At 43.2% G+C, this 21,537-nt stretch overlaps 1 protein-coding gene across 1 annotated transcript in view; it reads right to left on the reverse strand.

Moving 5' to 3' along the window:
* Window positions 1-1,102: 1,102 nt before the first annotated feature.
* The window catches only part of KRI1 (KRI1 homolog), a 157,887-nt gene continuing 137,452 nt past the window's right edge, over window positions 1,103-21,537 (reverse strand). Inside the window, exons 15-19 of the mRNA XM_070741788.1 lie at window positions 19,806-19,947; window positions 19,328-19,458; window positions 19,147-19,211; window positions 17,864-17,959; window positions 1,103-2,771 (exon numbers count right to left, since the gene is read on the reverse strand). Of these exons, the coding sequence (XP_070597889.1) occupies window positions 2,390-2,771; window positions 17,864-17,959; window positions 19,147-19,211; window positions 19,328-19,458; window positions 19,806-19,947 (816 nt within the window). The 3' untranslated portion in view covers window positions 1,103-2,389. The remainder of the gene's footprint in view (window positions 2,772-17,863; window positions 17,960-19,146; window positions 19,212-19,327; window positions 19,459-19,805; window positions 19,948-21,537) is intronic.

Here is a 21,537-nt window from a genome sequence, read left to right on the forward strand (position 1 = left end):
GGCAAGATTAGCTCAGATATACACTGGAATAAAGCCACAGTGTTGGAGATGCAAGAAAAACATGTGGACTTACTACCACATCTGGTGGACGTGCCCAAAAATAAAGGAATTTTGGATTAAGATACAAAAATGGATAATGGATATACAGTGGTACCTCATGATACGAACCCCTCGCCATACGAACAATCCGAGATACGAACCCGGACTTCGGAAATTTTTTGCCTCTTCTTACGAACTTTTTCCATCTTACGAACCTGCCGCTGCCGAGAAGCCCCGCCGCCCGGCTGTCACTTTTTGAAACAGCCGGGGGGCTTCTTGGCGTCCTCCTGAACCCGAACTTTTGCCGAATTTCCAGGTTCGGGTTCGAGAGGCCACCGAGAAGCCCCGCCGCCCGGCTGTCGCTTTTTGAAACAGCTGGGGGGCTTCTCAGCGTCCTCCTGAACCCAAACTCCAAACCCGAACTTCCGGGTTCATAGTTCGGGAGGCTGCCGAGAAGCCCCCTGGCTGTTTCAAAAGGTGACAGCTGGACGGCAGGGCTTCTCGGCGGCCACCCTAACCCGAACTTTTGCCGAACTTCCGGGTTCGGCTTGGGGAGAACGCTGAGAAGCGCCCGGCTGTTTCAAAAGGTGAAAGTGGGGCGGCAGCATTTTTTTGCGTTTTTTTTGTTGTTGCATACATTAATTCATTTTACATTGTTTCCTATGGGAAACAATGTTTCATCTTATGAACTTTTCGCCTTACGAACCTCCTCCAGGAACCAATTAGGTTAGTAAGACGAGGTATTACTGTACTTAAAATTAAAGTAAACAGAAGACCTGAAGCATTCCTTTTAGGAATTATAGATCAGAAATTAGATAAAGATAAATATTATTTAATGATACACATATTGATAGCAACTAGAATGGCGGTAGCCCAATGTTGAAAGCAACCTAACTCACCAGATGACTCGCTGATCGTTTAAAAAATTATGGATTGCACAGAAGCAGACACGTTAACTCTTAAATTAAAAAATAAAGAAGACTCCATTTATTATAAAATCTGGAATTCTTTTTACGATTGGTTCAAGAGAAGGAAAGTTTAAATTAAAATACGACAATAACAATTCAATTGTTTTTCCTTTATTGGTATAACAAATTTGGTACGATATGGGTGTAATAGATATATGGAAATAAAGATCTTTAGGAAATTAAATACTTAATAAAAAGTGCACAGAAAGCGGCTAGGAAATAAATTACTATTGATAGAATATGGATAACCAAAATGATTAATAGTGGATACTGGCTGTATTTACCAGAACATGAAATATTTAACAATAGAAGGAATTACATTTTCCCTCCTCATATGAGTATACTTTGATTGTTATTTGTTATCGTGTTGTTGTTGTTTTTCTTTCTTCGTTGTTATTGTTTTTGTTTCTTTGTTGTTTTTGTTGTTGTATTTTGTAAATGTATGTTTATCTATTTTTGGTTGTTATGTTTTTAAAGAATCTAAATAAAAACTATTAAAAAAAATAAAATAAAATCTACTAAAAAAATATTCTACTCATGAAAAGGAGCCAAATCCAGTAAGGGAGATTGATAACCACGCACATCCAGACTGAGGACCAAGTAAAATCTGGGATCAAATAAATTAGCAGACTCGGTCTTCAATCTGAATGGGTAAGGACATCCCAACCTGAATGATAGCTCCTCCCAAGATGGAGAAGCAAAATCTCTAAATGCTGGGACGTGTGCTGACATGAACCTATCCTTGTGTTACTTGGACACACATTTTATTCTGCAGTTTGTTTTCAATAAAATTTCTAATAATGCAACCGGTTATCTAGAGAAGTGGAAGATTCCTTTGGTATTGGATATTTTTGAAAACAAGATATTTTTTAACAACAAACTCTTTGGGATTTGGCACTGAACAAAAGGGACATGAAACCTAAGTGGCTTTTCTAACTCCATGATTCAATGTAATCAAAATATTAAAGTACATTTAGTCTTTAAATACTATGCCACATGGTCCAAAGGTATTTAGGGCAATAAAGATCAATTTTCATTTCAGAATCACCTAGAGATTTTTTAAAAATATGAAGACAATTATGAATAAGGTACTTCGCAAGCAGTGGCCCTCCTAGTATGCAAGTGGAAGTGATCAAAAGGAATAATATAGGATTAGCTACTGCAATAGATTCTTGACTCAGCTGAATACAAAATATAAAGGCAGCAAATGCATTAAAATATCATCAATTTGATCCATATTTCCCAAAATCAAAGTGGTAGAGTTTAAAGCCCACCACTCTTAACAAACAGTAGAAAGGAGAAAAGGAGGCTGAACTCTGAAATCAAAGTAGATGACACTGCTTGTCCCTTAATGGGCCAAATATGACTGCCCCTCCCTCCCACTATTGCTTCTTCCGCCTCTTCTCACAAAGCAGCTGGCGATAGCGCAAGCCCTTAGGATTGAGACCATAGGCTAGGAGCCTCTGGCAACTGAACTCTGAGCCTTTCATTCGTAACTTTGTGCCCAATACTAATCCCTTTCTGCCTCTCTTTTTTGATCTCTGAACTCTGGGGGGCAGAGAACAAGAACCATTTGAGGCAGGAGCATCAAATTCTTTCCCTGTAACAGAATCTGTTGTGGTCTTGAGAAACAAATGTCCTTCGTCCTCACAGCCAGCACTAATTAACTGTATTTCTTTTGAAGTATGCCCAAAACACTTGGTCTTCCTGCTCATTTTTCTCTTCTTAGGCTGAAATTGCTTTCCATCCTTTTCTTTTTCCATTCTGCAAAAAGATCATATGACAAAATCAGATCTTAAGGATCCCATGAGCATATACAGTGGGGGGGGGGGGAAGTATTTAGTCAGACACCAGCTGTGCAAGTTCTCGCACTTAAAAATATTTATTTATTTATTTGTTTGTTTGTTTGTTTGTTTATTCATTGATTCATTCATTTTGTCCAATACACAATAATACACAATGAAGGTAATAGAGGACACCTTTGAGGAAATAGAATTAGACAAAGAATAGAAGAGAGAATATTGGATAAAATAATCAATGACAGAATAGAAGAAAGATATAGGGATAGAAGAGGAGATATCAAAAAAGAGCCAGGGTGGCGCAGCAGGTAGAGTGCTGTACTGCAGGCCATAGTTCCCTCTAAGCTGAGCAGTGAGCTATGGCTCACTTAAAAATCATCATCAACTCAGAGTTTTTCAAACCTGCCCAGAAGCCGAGAGGGAAAGAGTGAGGGAAGGAGAGAGAGAGGAAGAGAGAGAAACAGATAGAAAAAAGAGAGGAAGGAAAAGAGAAAGAAAAAGAATGGGAGTAAGGAAGAGAGAAAGAAAATCAAAATCTAGTTTATTTATTTATTATTTAGATTTGTATGCCGCCCCTCTCCGCAGAGGGGAGAAACTAGCTCAACTATTTAAGTGGCATTTTGATATTGATAGAGTTGCCCTATTATGAGCTCACTGTTATAGACACACAAATTCTCTGAGGCAAAACAGGTGGTTTTTTTTATTTATTTGTTTGTTTGTTTGTTTGTTTATTTATTTATTATTTCTGTGCCGCCCAGTCCCGAAGGGACTACCGGTCAGACACTATACTTTTCCGCCCACCCCCCAAAAAAGTTAGAGGGAACACTGCTGCAGGCCATTGAACCTGACTGTAGATCTGAAGGTCAGCGGTTCAAATCTCATCACCGGCTCAAGGTTGACTCAGCCTTCCATCCTTCCGAGGTGGGTAAAATGAGGACCCAGATTGTGGGGGCAATATGCTGGCTCTGTTAAAAAGTGCTATTGCTAACATGTTGTAAGCTGCCCTGAGTCTATGGAGAAGGGTGGCATAAAAAATGAATAAATAAATAAATATGGGATATAGGAGAGACAATAGGACAGGGGTCGGAAGGCACTCTAGTGCACTTATGCACACCCCTTACTAACCTCTTAGGAATCTGGAGAGGTCAACCGTGGACAGTCTAAGGGTAAAATGTTGGGGGTTATGAAATACTACGGAGTCCGGTAATGAGTTCCATGCTTCGACAACTCTATTATTAAAATCTTATTTTTTACAGTCAAGTTTGGAGTGGTTAATATTGAGCTTGAATCTGTTATGTGCTCTTGTGTTGTTGTGGTTGAAGCTGAAGTAGTCGTTGACAAGCAGGACATTGCAGCATATAATCTTGTGGGCAATACTTAGATCATTTTTAAGGCGTCTTAATTCTAAGCTTTCTAGGCCCAGGATTGTAAGTCTAGTTTTGTACGGTATTCTGTTACGGGAGGAGGAATGCAGGGCTCTTCTGGTGAAGAATCTGGGGACATTTTCGAGGGTGTTAATGTCTGAGATGCGGTATGGGTTCCAAACAGATGAGCTATATTCTAGGATGGGACTGGCAAAGGTTTTGTATGCTCTGGTAAGTCGTGTGAGATTTCCAGAGCAGAAGCTATGTAGGATTAGGTTAGCAACTCTTGAAGCCTTCTTGGCGATGTTGTTGCAGTGGGCTTTGGCACTTAGGTCTTTTATAATTAGTACTCCAAGGTCCTTAACCAAATGGGGGTTATCTGTGATAATTTGATTATTCAGTTTGTATTTGGAGTTCTGATTCTTTTTGCCGATGTGTATGACAGAGCATTTGCTGGATGAGATTTGAAGTTGCCATGTGTTAGATCAATCAGAAACAGAGTCTAGGTCTTTGGGGAGAGTAGTTGTGTTATCGGTGGTGTTGAAGAGTTTTACATCATCTGCGAAGAGAACAGTTGCTTGTAATGAGATTGCAAAGGTCATTGATGTAGAGAATGAAGAGAGTTGGTCCCAGTACGCTACCTTGGGGAACACCGCTTTTAACAGGGACAGGGGTAGATATGGTGCTTCCTATTTTAACCACTTGTCTGTTTGACAGGAATGCTGTAATCCAGCTGCGGAGGGCTCCTGAGATGCCATAGGATTTGAGTTTTAGGAGAAGTTTGTCATGGACCACTGAATCAAAGGCTTTGGAGAAGTCAATATAAATTGCATCTATAGATTTTCCTTGGTCAAGATGAGTAGTCCATATGTTTTTGCAGTGAAGGAGTTGTAGGTTGCAGGCTAGTTTTTTCTGAATCCAAATTGTTTGTTAGAGAGCAGATTATTAGTTTCAAGGTGGAGGGTAATTGATTAGTTTATAATTGATTCCATGACTTTGCATTGGACGCAGCATAGTGATATTGGTCTGTAGTTATCAACAAGAGAGGGGTCTCCTTTTTTGAAAATGGGGATGACCATAGCTTTTGACCATAGTTTAGGAAGTGTGCTGGTTCTGTAGGATTTTTCGAAGATTATGCTCAGTGGTTCTGCTATAGCAGAAGAAAGCTTTCTTAGGAAGTATGCACATAGACCGTTAGGTCCAACTGATAGAGAGGGTTTAAGATCATGTAATGCTTTTTCAACTCGGTCTTCAGTAAAGTCTATAAGGGTTAGGTTGTTGAGAAAGTTTGTGGCGCGATTGATGAAATTGGGTGATGAACCGTTACTGTTGACAAAGACGGATCCAAAAAATGAGTTGAGGTGGTTTGCTTTGGATGAATCGTCATGGTATTCTTTGTTGTTGGGTTCTCTGAAAGGTGGGATAGGTCTAGAATCCTTGAGTTTGTTGTTGACAAAGTTGTAGAAGGCTCAATTGGATTTGGAGCGTATGAGGTTTTCCTCTTGTATTTATTTATTTATTTATTTATTATTTAGATTTGTATGCCGCCCCTCTCCGCAGACTCGGGGCGGCTCACAACAAAGTGAAACAATTTACAACAAATCTAAACTACAGTTTAAAAATATTCTAAAAAACCCATTTTCTAAAACAAACATACATACAGACATACCATTCATAAATTGTATATGCCCGGGGGAGATGCCTGATGACAAAGGTGGGTCTTAAGGAGCTTACGAAAGGTAAGGAGAGTAGGGGCACTTCTAATCTCCGGGGGGAGTTGGTTCCAGAGGGTTGGGGCCGCCACAGAGAAGGCTCTTCCCCTGGGGCCCGCCAACCGACATTGTTTAGTTGACAGGACCCGGAGAAGGCCAACTCTGGGACCTAATAGGTCACTGGGATTCGTGCGGCAGCAGGCGGTCTCGGAGATATTCTGGTCCAGTGCTATGAAGGGCTTTAAAGGTAATAACCAACACTTTGAATTGTGACCGGAAATTGATCGGCAACCAATGCAGACTGCGGAGTGTTGGTGAAACATGGGCATACCTAGGTAAGCCCATGATTGCTCTCGCAGCTGCATTCTGCACGATCTGGAGTTTCCGAACACTTTTCAGAGGTAGCCCCATGTAGAGAGCATTACAGTAGTCGAACCTCGAGGTGATGAGGGCATGAGTGACTGTGAGCAGTGAGTCCCGGTCCAGATAGGGCCGCAACTGGTGCACCAGGCGAACCTGGGCAAACGCCCCCCTCGCCACAGCTGAAAGATGGTTCTCTAATGTGAGCTGTGGATCGAGGAGGACGCCCAAGTTGCAGATCCTCTCCGAGGGGGTCAATAATCCCCCCCCAGGGTAATGGAAGGACAGATGGAATTGTCCTTGGGAGGCAAAACCCACAGCCACTCTGTCTTATCCGGGTTGAGTTTGAGTCTGTTGACACCCATCCAGGCCTCAACAGCCTCCAGACACCGGCACATCACTTCCACTGCTTCGTTGACTGGACGTTGTATGCTGTGGCAGTTAAGGCATTCTGCTTTTATTTGGTTGCATATGCTTTTATAATGGCTTATGAAGTTTGCTACTTGTCCCTTTTTTTTTTGCGCCAGATGGTTTTTGTTTGTTTGTAATTTTCTTATTGAAATTGGGAGGTTATTTTTCTTGATTGGGGTAGTTGTTAATGGTACATAAAGTCTGATGATTATTTTCATCTCGAGAAAGAATGTGTTGTAGAGGTCATCTGCAGAGTTGCAGTTAGAGAATAAAGTTTGCCAGTTTAATGTTGAGAGATGGGCATCAACGTCTTCATAGTTCGCTTTTTTGAAGTTAAATTTCTGTGTCACATTATGGGTGGATCTTAGTGTGGCTTAGGTTGAGATTGAAGTTTATCATGTTGTGGTCACTGTTGGAGAAAGGTTCTATTGTTTGTAAGCCATATATTGCACTTTGGCTGTTGCAGAAGATAAGATCCAGACAGTTATCTGCTCTAGTGTTGTTAGTTACCAGTTGGTCAAGTTCCAGATTGGTGACGGTGTTATATATAGTAGAGTGGATAGGTTCCGTGCTACATTAATTCAATATCCAGTTTATGTGTGGTAGGTTGAGGTCTCCAAGGAAGATGATGGGGTGTGGACAGTGGGTAGCCTACATTAGTAGTTCAGATAATTTGTTTGCATGAGTGATGTCATAGTCCGGAGCTCTGTAGCAGAGTAAGAAGCGAATTGTGTTATTTAGGGATAGATCACAGACAATAGTTTCAAGGAGTAATAGATCTTGTGCAATTTTGATGTTTGTTATGTTTAGAGATTTTTTGTAAAAATATAGCTACTCCGCCTCCTCTGTGGGATTCACGGTCATAACGAGAGACAAGATAGTTCCTTGTTGTAATAATGGAGTCTGGGTAGGATGCGTTAAGCCATGTTACACCAACACTCTGCATTGGTTGCCGATCAATTTCTGGTCACAATTCAAAGTGTTGGTTATGACCTATAAAGCCCTTCATGGCATTGGACCAGAATATCTCTGGGACCGCCTTCTGCCACACGAATCCCAGCGACTGATTAGGTCCCATAGAGTTGGCCTTCTCCGGGTCCCCTCAACTAAACAATGTCGTTTGGTGGGTCCCAGGGGAAGAGCCTTCTCTGTGGCGGCCCTGACTCTCTGGAACTAGCTCCCCCCTGAGATTAGAACTGCCCCCACCCACCTTGCCTTTCGTAAACTCCTTAAAACCCACTTCTGCCGTCAGGCATAGGGGAATTGAGACATTTCCCCCGGGCCTATACAATTTATGTATGGTATGTTTGTGTGTATGTCTGCTTTAATAATGGGTTTTTAAAAATGTTTTTAAATTATTAGATTTGTCATGAATTGTTTTATTGTTGTTGTGAGCCGCCCCGAGTCTACGGAGAGGGGCGGCATACAAATCTAATAAATAAATAAATGTTTCACAAAGATAATATCAAAGACTGAGGAGTCAAGAAGGAGGAGGAATTCTGACATCTTATTGACTATACTTCTAGCATTTAATAATTTGCATTTGAGATTGGTTTTGTGTTGGGAGTAGGTTTTGGTAGTTAGAGGTAGTAAGGGGCGCACTTTCCTAGTCTTTGTTTGTGGTGTTAGGGATGACATTTTGTTTTTGTTGTAGTAGTTCTGGTTGGTAGGTGTCAATTTGTTGTTGTGAGGTGGTCGGTTGGAAGAAGTAGAGTGGTTGATGAGAGATGTTAGGCTGGAAGATGTAGGGAGGATTGTAAGTCTTGGGTTTGATGCATTCTGTGCGAAAATCGGTGTATAAGTTAGTTTCACCCAGGTCAAGGTATCTTTTTAGTTCCGCCCTTAGTTCATGGGAGTTCTGTATTTTTGTTATATCAGGTTCGTCATTTTCTTCAAGGCCGAAGAGGATGGCATTTTGGTATTTTTGTTCTCTCTCCATTGCATCTTTGACAAGAGTAAGGATGTCTGGAGAAGAATTGGACTGTCTTTGTGTCATGGGTGGTGGTTGAGGTAGGTTTGTTGAGGTGTAGACAGGTGGAGGTGGAGTGGTAGAGGAAATTGGGTTTGGAGGTTTAGCATTTAACAGTGCCTGGATACTTTTTCCCATGGATAGTAGGCGTGGTTCTATGTTTTCCATGGATAGTAGGCGTGGTTCTATGTTTTCAATGAATGTTTGATGGGTTTTGGAGGTTGTTTTCAATGTATTGATATCTTCAGAAAGGCTATTGAGGATCTCTAACTTAGGAGTACAGGTAGAACAGAGATAGAAGAATGAGGTATTTCCATGGAGAAAGGTGGCAATATGATGTTCAGGCAAGAGTGGTGTGTAGAATTTTTGCAGGCTTGACATTTGATGTATTTATCAGAATCATTTATATTGTCTTTGCATATGAAGCAGGGAATATTGCTTGTATCTTGTAAATGAAGCTTTTGAGGTTGTTGTCCCCCCCCCCCCCCCCACATGACAGTTCTCTGGGACTGTAGCACTGTTGTTTGTAGTTTTATTGTTTTATGGTATGGTGAGTGGAGGCGGGCGGGCGGGGCAATGGAATTTATAGAGCTGAGGAGCGGAAATTGATGTTTACTGCTTGAGGATGCTTTGAAAGCCTGGCTACCCCTTTGTGATGCTTATAGATCTGTGGATAATCAGGTGGGATGGAGCTTTGTATTTTACAGTATATGGTGGAGAATCCGTGAATTGACTGTTGCGTTCAGAATAACTCTTAACTAATAAACGTTGGCTTGTTTATTCCATTTATTAGTGTACTTTTGCAACTTCAGTCAATTAGTCTTGATTTATTTTGATTTAAGGTTATTTTGCTTCTTCCGTCTCCTAACATCGTCTGGGTGTTGGCAGAGCCAGGGCTGTCCTTTCCCATTTTCTTTATCCCTTTCTTTTGGGGTGCCAGGGGGGAATTTGGGCTTCAGATCAGTCGCTGGGGAAATAATAGCAGCTACTACTGTCAGTCCCCTGTGACTCACTCCTTCCTAGTCTACGGAGAGGGGCGGCATACAAATCCAATAAATTATTATTATTATTAAATTATTATTCCTTTATTAGAAGCTTCCCCCCCCCTTTATTAGAAGCTACTTGGTTTGTTTACTTTGTTGTGAGAGCATCGGAACAGCTCCGCTGCAGCTTCAAGCCTCAGATTGCCTTGCTTGGTACTGCTGGAAGCCCTTTCGTTTCAGTCGCAGTGGAAACGGTGTGGAAATCAATTGGAAAGCTTTGTTAGCAGGGAAGGAATTTAAATCAGCTGGGGAGCGGCAGAACTAATCGGGTTGCCTCAGCTGAGTAGCGGTAAGGCTACACAGGTTGCCTCCTCTCTCTCTGGTAACGTACTCTCTCTGTTAGGTATTTTTAGGTTTTGCCTCTCTCACTCTTTATTAAACAACAGTGTGGGTTTCTTCTCTCTCTCTCTCTCTGGTAACATGCTCCCTCTTTTTTCTCTCCCTCCCTCCGCTCTGGACCGTACCTCCTTTTGCTGCTTTGTAGTCTTACGAAGTTGGAGATGTTGTTTGAGCTGCTTGTTGTGTCTCGTCGCTCCTTATTGTTAAATTGAAGCTGGTTTGCCAATTTTGCTGATTTTGATATATCTATACTTGGGTTATTTTAATCTTTTTTTTAACTTTCACTGTCTAGCGATGTAATTAAGCATCTGCACGGATCGCCATCTTGGACTCAATGAGATGAGAGAGGCCTGTAATTGACATCAAAAGTAGACCTCAACCATGAGAGACAACATGAGAAAACACATCCAGAAAATCACATTGTCTAATTTTTAACAAATTTATTTGCAAATTATGGTGGAAAATAAGTATTTGGTCAATAACAAAAGTTCATCTCAATACTTTGTTATATATCCTTTGTTGGCAATGACAGAGGTCAAATGTTTTCTGTAAGTCTTCACAAGGTTGCCACACACTGTTGCTGGTATGTTGGCCCATTCTTCCATGCAGATCTCCTCTAGAGCAGTGATGTTTTGGGGCTGTCCCTGGGCAACACGGACTTTCAACTCCCTCCAAAGGTTTTCTTTAGGGTTGAGATCTGGAGACTGGCTAGGCCACTCCAGGACCTTGACATGCTTCTTATAAAGCCACTCCTTTGTTGCCCTGACAGTGTGCTTGGGATCATTGTCATGCTGAAAAACCCAGCCACGTTTCATCTTCAGTGCCCTTGCTGATGGAAGTTAATATTCTATTAACTTTTTACTATTGGATTTGTAATGTATTGTATCACTGTTATGTTGTGAGCCACCCCGAGTCTTCAGAGAGGGGCGGCATACAAATCTAATAAACTATAACTACAAATCTAATAAACTAAGGAGGTTTGCACTCAAAATCTCATGATATATGGCCCCATTCATTCTTTCATGTACACGGATCAGTCGTCCTGGTCCCTTTGTAGAGAAACAGTCCCAAACCATGATGTTGCCACCCCCATGCTTCACAGTAGGTATGGTGTTCTTTGGATGTAACTCAGCATTCTTTCTCCTCCAAACACGACGAGTTGTGTTTCTACCAAACAATTCTACTCTGGTTTCATCTGACCATATGACATTCTCCCAATACTCTTCTGGATCATCCAAATGCTCTCTAGCAAACCTCAGACAGATCCAGACATATACCGGCTTAAGCAGGGGGACACGTCTGGCACTGCAGGATCTGAGTCCCTGGCAGTGTAGTGTGTTACTGATGGTAGCTTTTGTTATGTTGGTCTCAGCTCTCTGCAGGTCATTCACTAGGTTCCCCAGTGTGGTTCTGAGATTTTTCCTCACCGTTCTTGTGATCCTTTTGACCCCACAGGATGAGATTTTGCGTGGAGCTCCAGATTGAGGGAGATGATCAGTGGTCTTGTATGTCTTTTATTTTCTAATTATTGCTCCAAGAGTTGATTTCTTCACACCAAGTTGCTTGCCTATTGCAGATTCAGTCTTCCCAGTATGGCGCAGGGCTACAATTTTGTTTCTGGTGTCCTTCGACAGCTCTTTGATCTTCACCATAGTGGAGTTTGGAGTGTAACTGTTTGAGGTTGTGGACAGGTGACTTTTACACTGATAACAAGTTCAAACAGGTGCCATTACTACAGGTAGTAAGTGGAGGACAGAGGAACCTACAGAAGAAGTTACAGGTCTGTGAGAGCCAGAAATCTTGCTTCTTTGTAGGTGACCAAATACTTATTTTCCACCATAATTTGCAAATAAATTCATTAAAAATCAGACAATGTGATTTTCTGGATGTGTTTTTTTCATGTTGTCTCTCATGGTTGAGGTCTACTTATGATGTCAATTACAGGCCTCTCTCATCTTTTTAAGTGGGAGAACCTGCACAACTGGTGTCTAACTAAATACTTTCCCCCCCACTGTAGATTAAAACAAATCTAGTCTAAAGGCAGAAGACCCGTTGTACCTACCTGAACGGTCTTCTCGATGCACTGGAAGGAGAGTCCAACATGGGTATTTTACCAATCCTATTGGTAGAGAGTGAGTTACAAATGTACATATTAATTAGGTACTGCCCCCTTGTAGTCCCCCATGAGCTCAGTTTTAAAAATGAAGACACTGTAAAGAGGATAACCAAATTTATTAATAACAACCCAAAAACTCAACCAACAAACCCATTCTCCAGCGTCCCTAAACTTCAACTGCCGGGTGGGTTTGGACTCTCCTTCCAGTGCATCGAGAAGACCGTTCAGGTAGGTACAACGGGTCTTCTCCACTGCATCTGGAAGGAGAGTCCAACATGGGATATACCAAAGATTCAAGGCCCATGGGAGGGAGAAGGTCTTGTTAGGGACATTGGAGAAGAATATACTCGCTGTAGAACACGTCTACCAAAAGCTGCTTCCGCCAAAGCGAAAGAATCCAACTTGTAATATCTGATAAATGTCGTGGGGACTGCCCAGGTCGCAGCCCTGCAGATGTCTTCTATAGATGCTTGTGTTGACCAAGCTGCTGACGTGGCCGAACTTCTAGTTGAATGTGCCGTCAACCCTGCTGGAGGGTTCTGTCCATCAGCCTTGTAGGCTTCTGTTATACACTCCTTAAGCCAACGACTGATGGATTTTGAAGACAGTCCAAGTCCCATTTTATGTTGTGAAAACGATATGAACAGAGTTTCAGAGTTTCTGAATGTCTCAGTCCGTTTGATGTAAATCTTCAAGGCTCTCCTGACATCAATTTTATGCCATTTTAACTCCGATGGATGACTCCCATGTGTACAAAAATCTGGGAGTATAAGTTCTTGTTTCCTGTGAAATGTCGTATTCACCATTGGTATGAAGGTGGGATCTAGTCGAAGTACTACTCTGTCCGGATAAAAGACGCAGAGATCAGGTCTTACAGATAAGGTAGAAAGCTCTGACACTCTGCGTGCTGAAGTTATTGCCACTAAGAACGCTGTTTTTAAAGAAAGAAACCTAAGTGATATAGATCTTAGAGGCTCAAATGTAGGCTTTGTTAGAGCCCTAAGGACTAATGCAAGATCCCATGACGGGAACCGTCGAACCGGTGGTAAATGCTTATTTACAGCTCCCCGTATAAAATCCTTTACCCAAGGGTGTAGGCCAGAGAGCGAAAATCTGATGTCTGAATCATGGTGGAAAGGGCCGCCACTTGCCTTTTCAAGGTATTTGGGGCCAGGCCCCGTTCTATCCCAGTTTGTAAAAATTCTAAAACTGTGATTACTGATGCCTCCCTAGGATTCTGGTGGTTTTTGTCACAAAATTTACAAAAGGCTGCCCATGTTGCCTGATATATCCTAGAGGTTGATGGGCATCTTGCGGCCTGCATGGTGTCGATGACCTTCTCTGGTATTTCTAGCTGTCTTAGTCTATGCCTTTCAAGTGCCATCCTGTCAGTTGCAACTATTGGGGATCTGGGTGTTGTAGATTCCCTTGCCTGAGAGAGATGCTCTGGTTCGGAATTCTCCAGGATGGTGATACTGATAGTGCCACTAGGTCGGCGAACCACGGGCGTCGTGGCCAATGTGGTGCCACCAGTATTACTTCCGCCTTCTCCTGAAGGATCTTCTCCACCACTCTCGGTAAGAGGTTCACGGGAGGGAATGCATATAGGAGCCCGGGGGGCCAGGGAGATAGCAGAGCGTTGGTGCCTTCTGCCCCTGGTTCCGGGAAGCGTGAGTAGAACCTTGGTAGTTGAGAGTTCTGGCGACTCGCAAAAAGGCCTACTGTGGGCATTCCAAACCTCTGGGTCAACTGGTGAAACAGTACTGGGTCCAGTTTCCACTCTGATAGATCCAGAGTGGTCCTGCTGAGCCAGTCTGCTTGGGTATTGCTGGTTCCAGCAATGTGCTCTGCAGTCAGTGATGCCAGATGAAGCTCGGCCCAATCGTAGAAGCTTGAGGTCTCTTTCCATGAGTCGTCATGACCTCGTGCCCCCCTGATGGTTCAGGTGGGCCCTGGTCGCCACATTGTCTGTTAACACTAGTACATGCCTTCCCTGGACAATTGAAGAGAAGGTTTGCAGGGCCAAGAAGACCGCCCTGAGCTCGAGGAAATTTATGTTGATCGGTGAAAGGTCCTCTAATGTCCACAGGCCTTGTGCCATGTGTTGGCCAATATGGGCACTCCATCCATAGAGACTGGTGTCTGTTGTGAGGATGATCCTGTCCAGTGAACGGAAGGGAGAGCCTCTTTGTAGCGCTCTGGAAGTCCACCACTTTAAGGACTCTCTGACCTTCCCTGGCAATTTGACCTGTCTGTTGGAGTGACTTATTTTGGCTCTTTGAGTTGGAAGTAAGAACCACTGTAGGATTCTGATGTGGTGTCTGGCCCAGGGTACAATACCTATGGCCGCCACCAGGGCCCCCAATATCTTTGACAGCAAGGACAGCGGGGTCCGTCTGTATTGTTTTAGACTGGTGATCAATTGGTGTATATTCTTCTGTCTCTCTGGAGACAATGACACCGTATTTGTCCATGTGTCTATGACGGCCCCCAGATGTAGGAGCCTGTACGTGGGGGTCAGTTGGCTTTTTTCCACGTTTATGGTGAAGCCATGGGCTTCCAAGGTCCGAATAGTTCTGTTCAAGTCCTTCTTTGCCTGTGTCGGGGACCTGGACAATATAATTATATCGTCCAGGTAAGCCATCAACCTGATGGACTGGGAACGAAGGTTGGCAGTCAATGCGTCCAGCAGTTTGGTAAACGTCCGCGGAGCCGATGAAAGGCCAAAGGGCATGGCTCTGTATTGGTAATGACTGCCCCCAGAACAGAAACGGAGATATTTCCGATGCGTTGGATGTATGGGTACGTTTAGGTACGCCTCCTTTAGGTCTATTGATGTCAATAGGTCGTGAGAACGGATTGAGGTTAGAATTGTTTGTAAGGAGTGCATTCGGAATCTCCTGTATTTTATAAAAATATTTAGTTGCTTCAAATTGAGGATCATCCTGTACCTCCCAGATGATTTGGGGACAAGGAAGATCATGGAATAGAAGCCTTTGCCCTCCTCCTGTGGAGGTACCGGTTCAATGGCTTGGATGTCTAGTAAATGTGCAATCTCTTTCAGCAGTTGTTGTCTCTTTTGGAAGTCCCGAACTATTGGGCATTGTACAAAACGATTCTGCTGGCCAGCTTCTCAGCCACAAGAGGCGATGCGAAGAAAGTGTGGTCACCATACTCCTGCTTGAGAATTTCGCTGCATGGAGGGTGGCATCGGTGGAGAATTCTGCCGCCGCCAACAGCTTACTCAGATCTTGGCACAGTCGGCCATCTTCTGGACTGAGTCGCGACTGCATCTCCTGCAGCCACATTATTGAGGCTCTGTTGAAGAACGAAATCGCTGCTGCTGCTCTGAACCCCCAGCTGGACATCTGATGCGCCTTGCGTAGGAGTGTTTCTGCTTTCCTGTCTTCCGGCTTTAGGCTTTCCCCCGTCTCTGAAGGCACCAGGGCGCTGGAAACCAGCGTCACCACTGGTTGATCTATGGGAGGGAACTCCAGGAGTTTTTCAACCTCCTCATCAAACATGTAAAATTTTCGTTCTAGGTTCGAGGGGCCCAGAGCCGCCGCGGGGTGTTACCAAGGACGTTTGACCCCCTCAACAAAGATCTCTGAGGCCGGAATATGGTCGGACTCAGGTTGAGGTTCTTTGAGCAAGGTAGCTGAAGTCTTCCCGGAGTCTGCATCCACCGCCTTAGATGTTCCTGGTAGGTCCATCACCTGCTTGCCTTAAAAAGCAGAGTCCTGAATAGAGTTGGTTTGAACAGACCTACTGCTGGCGGTTGCTCCGGTGTAGTCTCGTCCTCTGGAAGATCATAGTCTCTATCACTGTCCTTGCCCAAGGCTGGTTCTTCCGATAAGGACCCCAAACCTGAGGGGGGCGGTACTGACCAGAGGTTCCTTGACTGTGCTGGTGGAGGATGAGTGTATTGGTTAACCCCAGCCGCCATGCCTTGTGAGTAGGCATTGGCAATAATATCCTGTAGGTCAGGTGGCATGTGTTGCCATGTGCCAGTCTGTGACCTCAGCCCCGCTGCTGTGGGGGCAAAGGTGGCTGAGGGCCCCTGGGGGCTTCGCCTGGGTTGGCCTGCTGACCCGGGCCTGGTCCAGGATACATTTGGGGAGGATACGGCCTGAGGCAATGGAGGAAGTTGTCTGTCAGGCGACCAGTCCCATTCGTGGAGGGCCCCCATATGCCCAAAAGCAGATTGGGGGGTCATTGGCTCGGGAGTCGAGGGTTGCCTCTGCGTCAGAGGGAGTGCTGAGGGGGAGGTGAGCAAGGCCGCCTCTAATCTCTTCTCCAGAGCCTTAATATGTTTTTCTGCCTCCTTAAGTGAGGCTGCTGAGGCAGGAGATTGTGAGGATTTGGATTTCTCCTTAGTCTTTCCCTTGGATTTATCCTTGGGTACAGCTGGGGAATTAGCCTTCTCACCCCCCGGTTGATCCTCCATCGTACTCACTATCTTTGCACCTCCAACAAATTTGCCTCCAAAGGAACCTCGTACTGGATGCAAAATGGCATCCAATCACCTCTTAATATTGCGCCTGCGCACTAGAGCTCTTCGCTTGTTCACGCCTGCCAGCTGCCGGAAGCCCTTCCGGTTCACGCCCTTACAGCCGAGGGAAGGCTCCCCAAAATGGCGGCGCCCACCATTCCACGGCTTTTTTCGCGGTCCCGGCTTTTCCTGTTGGCGCCTTTACTGGCGCTGGGCTTCTGCGCCCATGGCCTCTCCTTGCCGAATCGTCGCTGTCCCTGGCAGCGGTGGTGGTGGCGGCAGCGGCGGTTTCAGCGCTATGGCGGCTTCGGCAGCTCCCTCGCCAGCCGCCAAACAGCTGACGGGCGCAGCTCCGCTTCCCTATGCAGAGCTCTCTCTCTGGGCGTTCGTGCCTTCGAACCTCCAAGTGGGGGGGGCAGACCCCCCCACCTTCGGCTCGCAGCCCTAGTTTGGCCTCGGGGGTCAGGGACTCCGGGCTGAGGTGCTCCTCTTGGGGGAAGTTCCCTCGGAGGGAAGCGACTCCTAAGGAGATTGTCAGGGGTGGTGTCCGCGGAGGACAGAGACCCCATCATCAACAATGCTCTGCACCTGTAAGGAGACAAAAAGAGAAAAAACATTAAACAGGTAATTAAATCGTTACCTCCTTTCTTAAGTAAAACTCAGTACGTCTCTACACTGGGACTGAGTTTTTAAAACTGAGCTCATGTGTGACTACAAGGGGGCGTTACCTAATTAATATGTAAATTTGTAACTCAGTCTCTACCAATAGGATTGGTAAAATACCCATGTTGGACTCCTTCCAGATGCAGTGGAGAAGAACAATTAAAACATCCAAGACCCTTATCTCAACATCAAAGACCCTCAGCTGAACATCAAAATTAAAGTTCTAAAGAAAGGAAAGGAAAAAAGTTTGTTTCTCCTCAGGGTGAGTATTTTCAGGCACATTAATTGGAAGCAAATGGCAACTAAGTGAATAATGATTTAAAAGAGAAAGGCTCCCACAGTGGTTGGAAAAAGACTAGAAAGCACGGTGGCTATTTCATTATATTATATATTATATTCATTATAATACCTTCTAAACCTGAACTTTTTGAATTACTATAGTTAATTAATAAAAGCATGTACAATAAGAGCATGTACACACAAGACAAATTCCAATCATAATTAGCCAATAAAGAATTCTATTCTATTAATTATATAGGAAAAGAACTACTTTTTAGGCTGGACTCGCCTAGGCCTCAGAAGACATACCCTGTTTGAAGAGATTTGAGAATCTGTTTCTTCTTCCAAGTATCTTGACTTTTCTTCTCATAGACTGTCTTCTCCTGCAACTCTTCTCTTTGTGATCTGTTCAGAAAACATGCAAATCCATCTTCTCCTGAACCATCCCAGCACCATTTAGTATCTGGTGTAGGATGGGAGAGGAAATGGCATAAAATAAGGGGTTTTTCAGTTGAAATGAATAACTGATTTATATTTTGCCCTTATCTTATGGGAGGAAAATATAGGAATGCATATTTTCACACTTAATAAAAACAGATCTTATCATTACAAGATTTCATTAAAAAAAAAATTAAACATCTAGGCTATGTTTCATGTTATTAGCAAACGTGTTCAAGACAAGATAGAGTTCTAAAAACATTTCTTTGTCCAATTTTGGTTCTACCATATCTTACTCTATGTCTTTGCTTTTTCACCCCACTGAATACTGAGCTTCTCTGCCCATTAAATACTAGTCTAAGTAGTTAATTAACTACTTAACCTACTAGCTATATAGCTACTAGTTATAATAATACTATATATAATAAATATAATTATGTGATATAATGAACACAACGTAACATTATAATACAAAATGGATCATTCTTTGTCAAGTGGACCAATTTTCAGAATCTTCCCCACTCGTCCACCTTCCATTTCAATGAAACTTTGCACATATATTCCTTATGGTATAACCTTCAATGTTTGGAATATGGACCGAAAATTTTGGTCACAACTCAGTTTTATGCCATAGGGAATATATGTGCAAAGTTTCACTGAAATGGAAGGTGGTTGAGTGGGGACACCTGGTCCACTTGACAAAGAATGACCCAAATATAAAAAATCATATCATAAAATAATTTTAAAATAGTAAAAGGATAATATTAAGTAGTTAATTAAGGAGAAATTGTCTAATAGTGAGAACAATTAACCAGTGGAACAGCTTGTCTTCAGAAGTTGCAGGTGCTCCATCACTGGAGGCTCTTAAGAAGAGACTGGACAGCCATTTGTTTGAAATGGTATAAGGTTTCCTGCTTGAGAAGGGGGTTGAACTAAATGACCTCCAAAGGCCCTTCCAACTCTGTTGTTTTGTTTTGTTCTGTTCTAGTCCTTTTGGGTTGGGGTGGGGGTGATCCAAGAAATGCTGGTGGTTAAGTTCCATATTTCACCATGCCCAACTGGGCTCAAAGCCCAGGTGTCAATTTCCATGCCAGATTCTGAACTCCAGACATATTATAAATAGCACCTTTACACTTAATGTTGTTGCCCCTCACCTGTACATGCAGGTTTTCCGTAGAGAACACCAGCGATTCAATTCTTTATCATCAGCCGCCAAAATCTAAAATAAGAAAGACTATAGGTTTTTTGTGTCTCTTAGTGCAGAATGCACCCATTCTGAACCTTTCTTACATTATGCAGAAAACCGTCTTATTTTCTACTATAGGAAAGGTTTACCTCCTCAGTAGACAGTCCATAGTTGCAGGGAACAACTGTGCGGTACTTGAAACGACAAGGAAGGTCCCCTATCAGATCCTCATATTCCAAGTGATAGAACTCATCCAAATATTGTTCAAATGTCTTTGTTTCTGCAGAATTCAAGAGAATTAATGGAAGTTAAGAGATGTTACTCTTTCAGATTCTGCCATCATTCTTCTCTAGTCACATCTAATTTAGATTATTTACAATACATATCACCAAACCTCCATTATTCTAATATTGGATAAATCTACTTCTCCCCACAACTGCTATTTGTATCACCTAGCTTAGTGAATATTTCTCAAACACCTTTATATTTCTATGGTTGGTTGTAATAAAGGTACTGACCTGTGATAGACACTTTGCTAATAGCAATAGCATTTAGACATATACTACTTTATAGTACTTCTCTTAATTGATTTACAGAGTCAGCATATTGCCCTCAACAAATTCTTACCAGGACCAAATGGTTTTTTCCCCTGAGAGATGGCTTCTTCAAAAGGTGATTTACACTTCTTCTTTCCTAGAAGAGGAATCTCCAACTTCTTTTTCTTTTTGGAATAGATTCGTTGCTGGGAGGGGTCATAATTTGCATCCATCTGATGAAGTAGCATGTAGAGGACAGCAGGGATGAGAAACACAGATTCAATCTCAAAGCCATAAATGCAAACCTGAAAGCAGAGCTCCCTTCCCCCAGAATTCATATAAGACAACACTTCTCTCACACACAAGAAATTGCTGTCCATATTTGTAACTTCCATCCATCTACCCACCTCTAATATTTTACCCAGCCTCTTGACTTTTTACCATAGAGAACCTAGAATACTTTGCAATGAACAAACCATGTCTCTGGGATACTGCCATTCCAATAGTAGGCTATCAGGGTTGCATTCTCTGCATGCTTTTGCTGTAACTGCCTGAGATTTAGGGAGAGGGACTATCTGGAAGACATGCCAGACTTCTTCCCATCTGGTTCTAGCATATCAACAAGGTCCTGGGAATGAACTGCTATCAAGACCATGGATTTACTATATTTTTCACTCCATAAGATGCTCTGGACCATAAGACTCACCTAGCTTTTGGAGAAGAAAACAAGAAAAAAAAATCTGCCTTTGCCTCCCAGCAATTTGCCTCTTTGCAGCAAACTGAGCCAGGGTGGCGCAGCAGGTAGAGTGTTGTACTGCAGGCCACTGAAACTATCTGTAGATTTGTAGGTCAGTGGTTCAAATCTCATCACCGGCTCAAGGTTGACTCAGCCTTCCATTCTTCTGAGGTGAGTAAAATGAGGACCTGGATTGTGGGGGCAATATGCTGGCTCTGTTCAAAAGTGCTATTGCTAACATGTTGTAAGCCACCCCGAGTCTAAGAAGGGCGGCATAAAAATCTAATAAATAAACAAACAAACAACGTGGTCAGTTTCAGCACAAGCAGCTGATTGGTTCAACCACCCGGATCAGCTGTTCCAGGTTGTGGAGATCATCGCTGCCATTGCCGCCTTGCCGTAGCCACCTACTGTTGTCACCGCCTCCGCATGCCCCATTTTTTTGTTTCTGTGCACCTGATTTTCATCCTGTGTTTTAGGCCCATTCCAGGCAGCAGAAATTGCCACCACTACCATTTGAGATCCCTGCTGCCTGGAACGGGCCAAAAACGGGATGCACGGAGGACAAAACCAGGATGCGTATAGGCTGAAAATGTGGAAGCAAGTGACAATAGGCAGCGATGGCAGTGATGATCCCTCCAGCCTGAAACAGCTGATCGGCAGTATTTTGGAAGGCCAATCTAACTGTCAATCAGCTGCTCATGCTAAATCAAACTCTGCTAAAGCTGACCAGGCTGTTCACTGTTTGCTGCAAGGAGGCAAATAGCTAATCTGAGAAGCCAAATGATGGGGGCCGACAGGGCTTCGGCAACATTAACTCTGTAAAAGTTTAAGGGCTCTGTGTTTATTTTCACGGACAATTTGCTATCCTTTTTTTTTTTTAAATAATTTTTATTAATTTTTATAAAATGATTACATAGAACAAACATATAACAGTGCACGGTGCGTGTGCCCTAACAAACAAGACACCCCCCTTCACCACCACCACCCATTACAAGGGGTTCATAATTTTTTCTGGTTTTGTTTATCTGTATTTCCTTGGCTCTATCTTGCATTAGATATTACTAAAAGAGTGATTGCAGTTTAT

The sequence above is a fragment of the Erythrolamprus reginae genome, chromosome 2, assembly GCF_031021105.1.
Source record: "Erythrolamprus reginae isolate rEryReg1 chromosome 2, rEryReg1.hap1, whole genome shotgun sequence".
In the NCBI taxonomy this organism is placed as follows: Eukaryota; Metazoa; Chordata; class Lepidosauria; order Squamata; family Dipsadidae; genus Erythrolamprus; species Erythrolamprus reginae.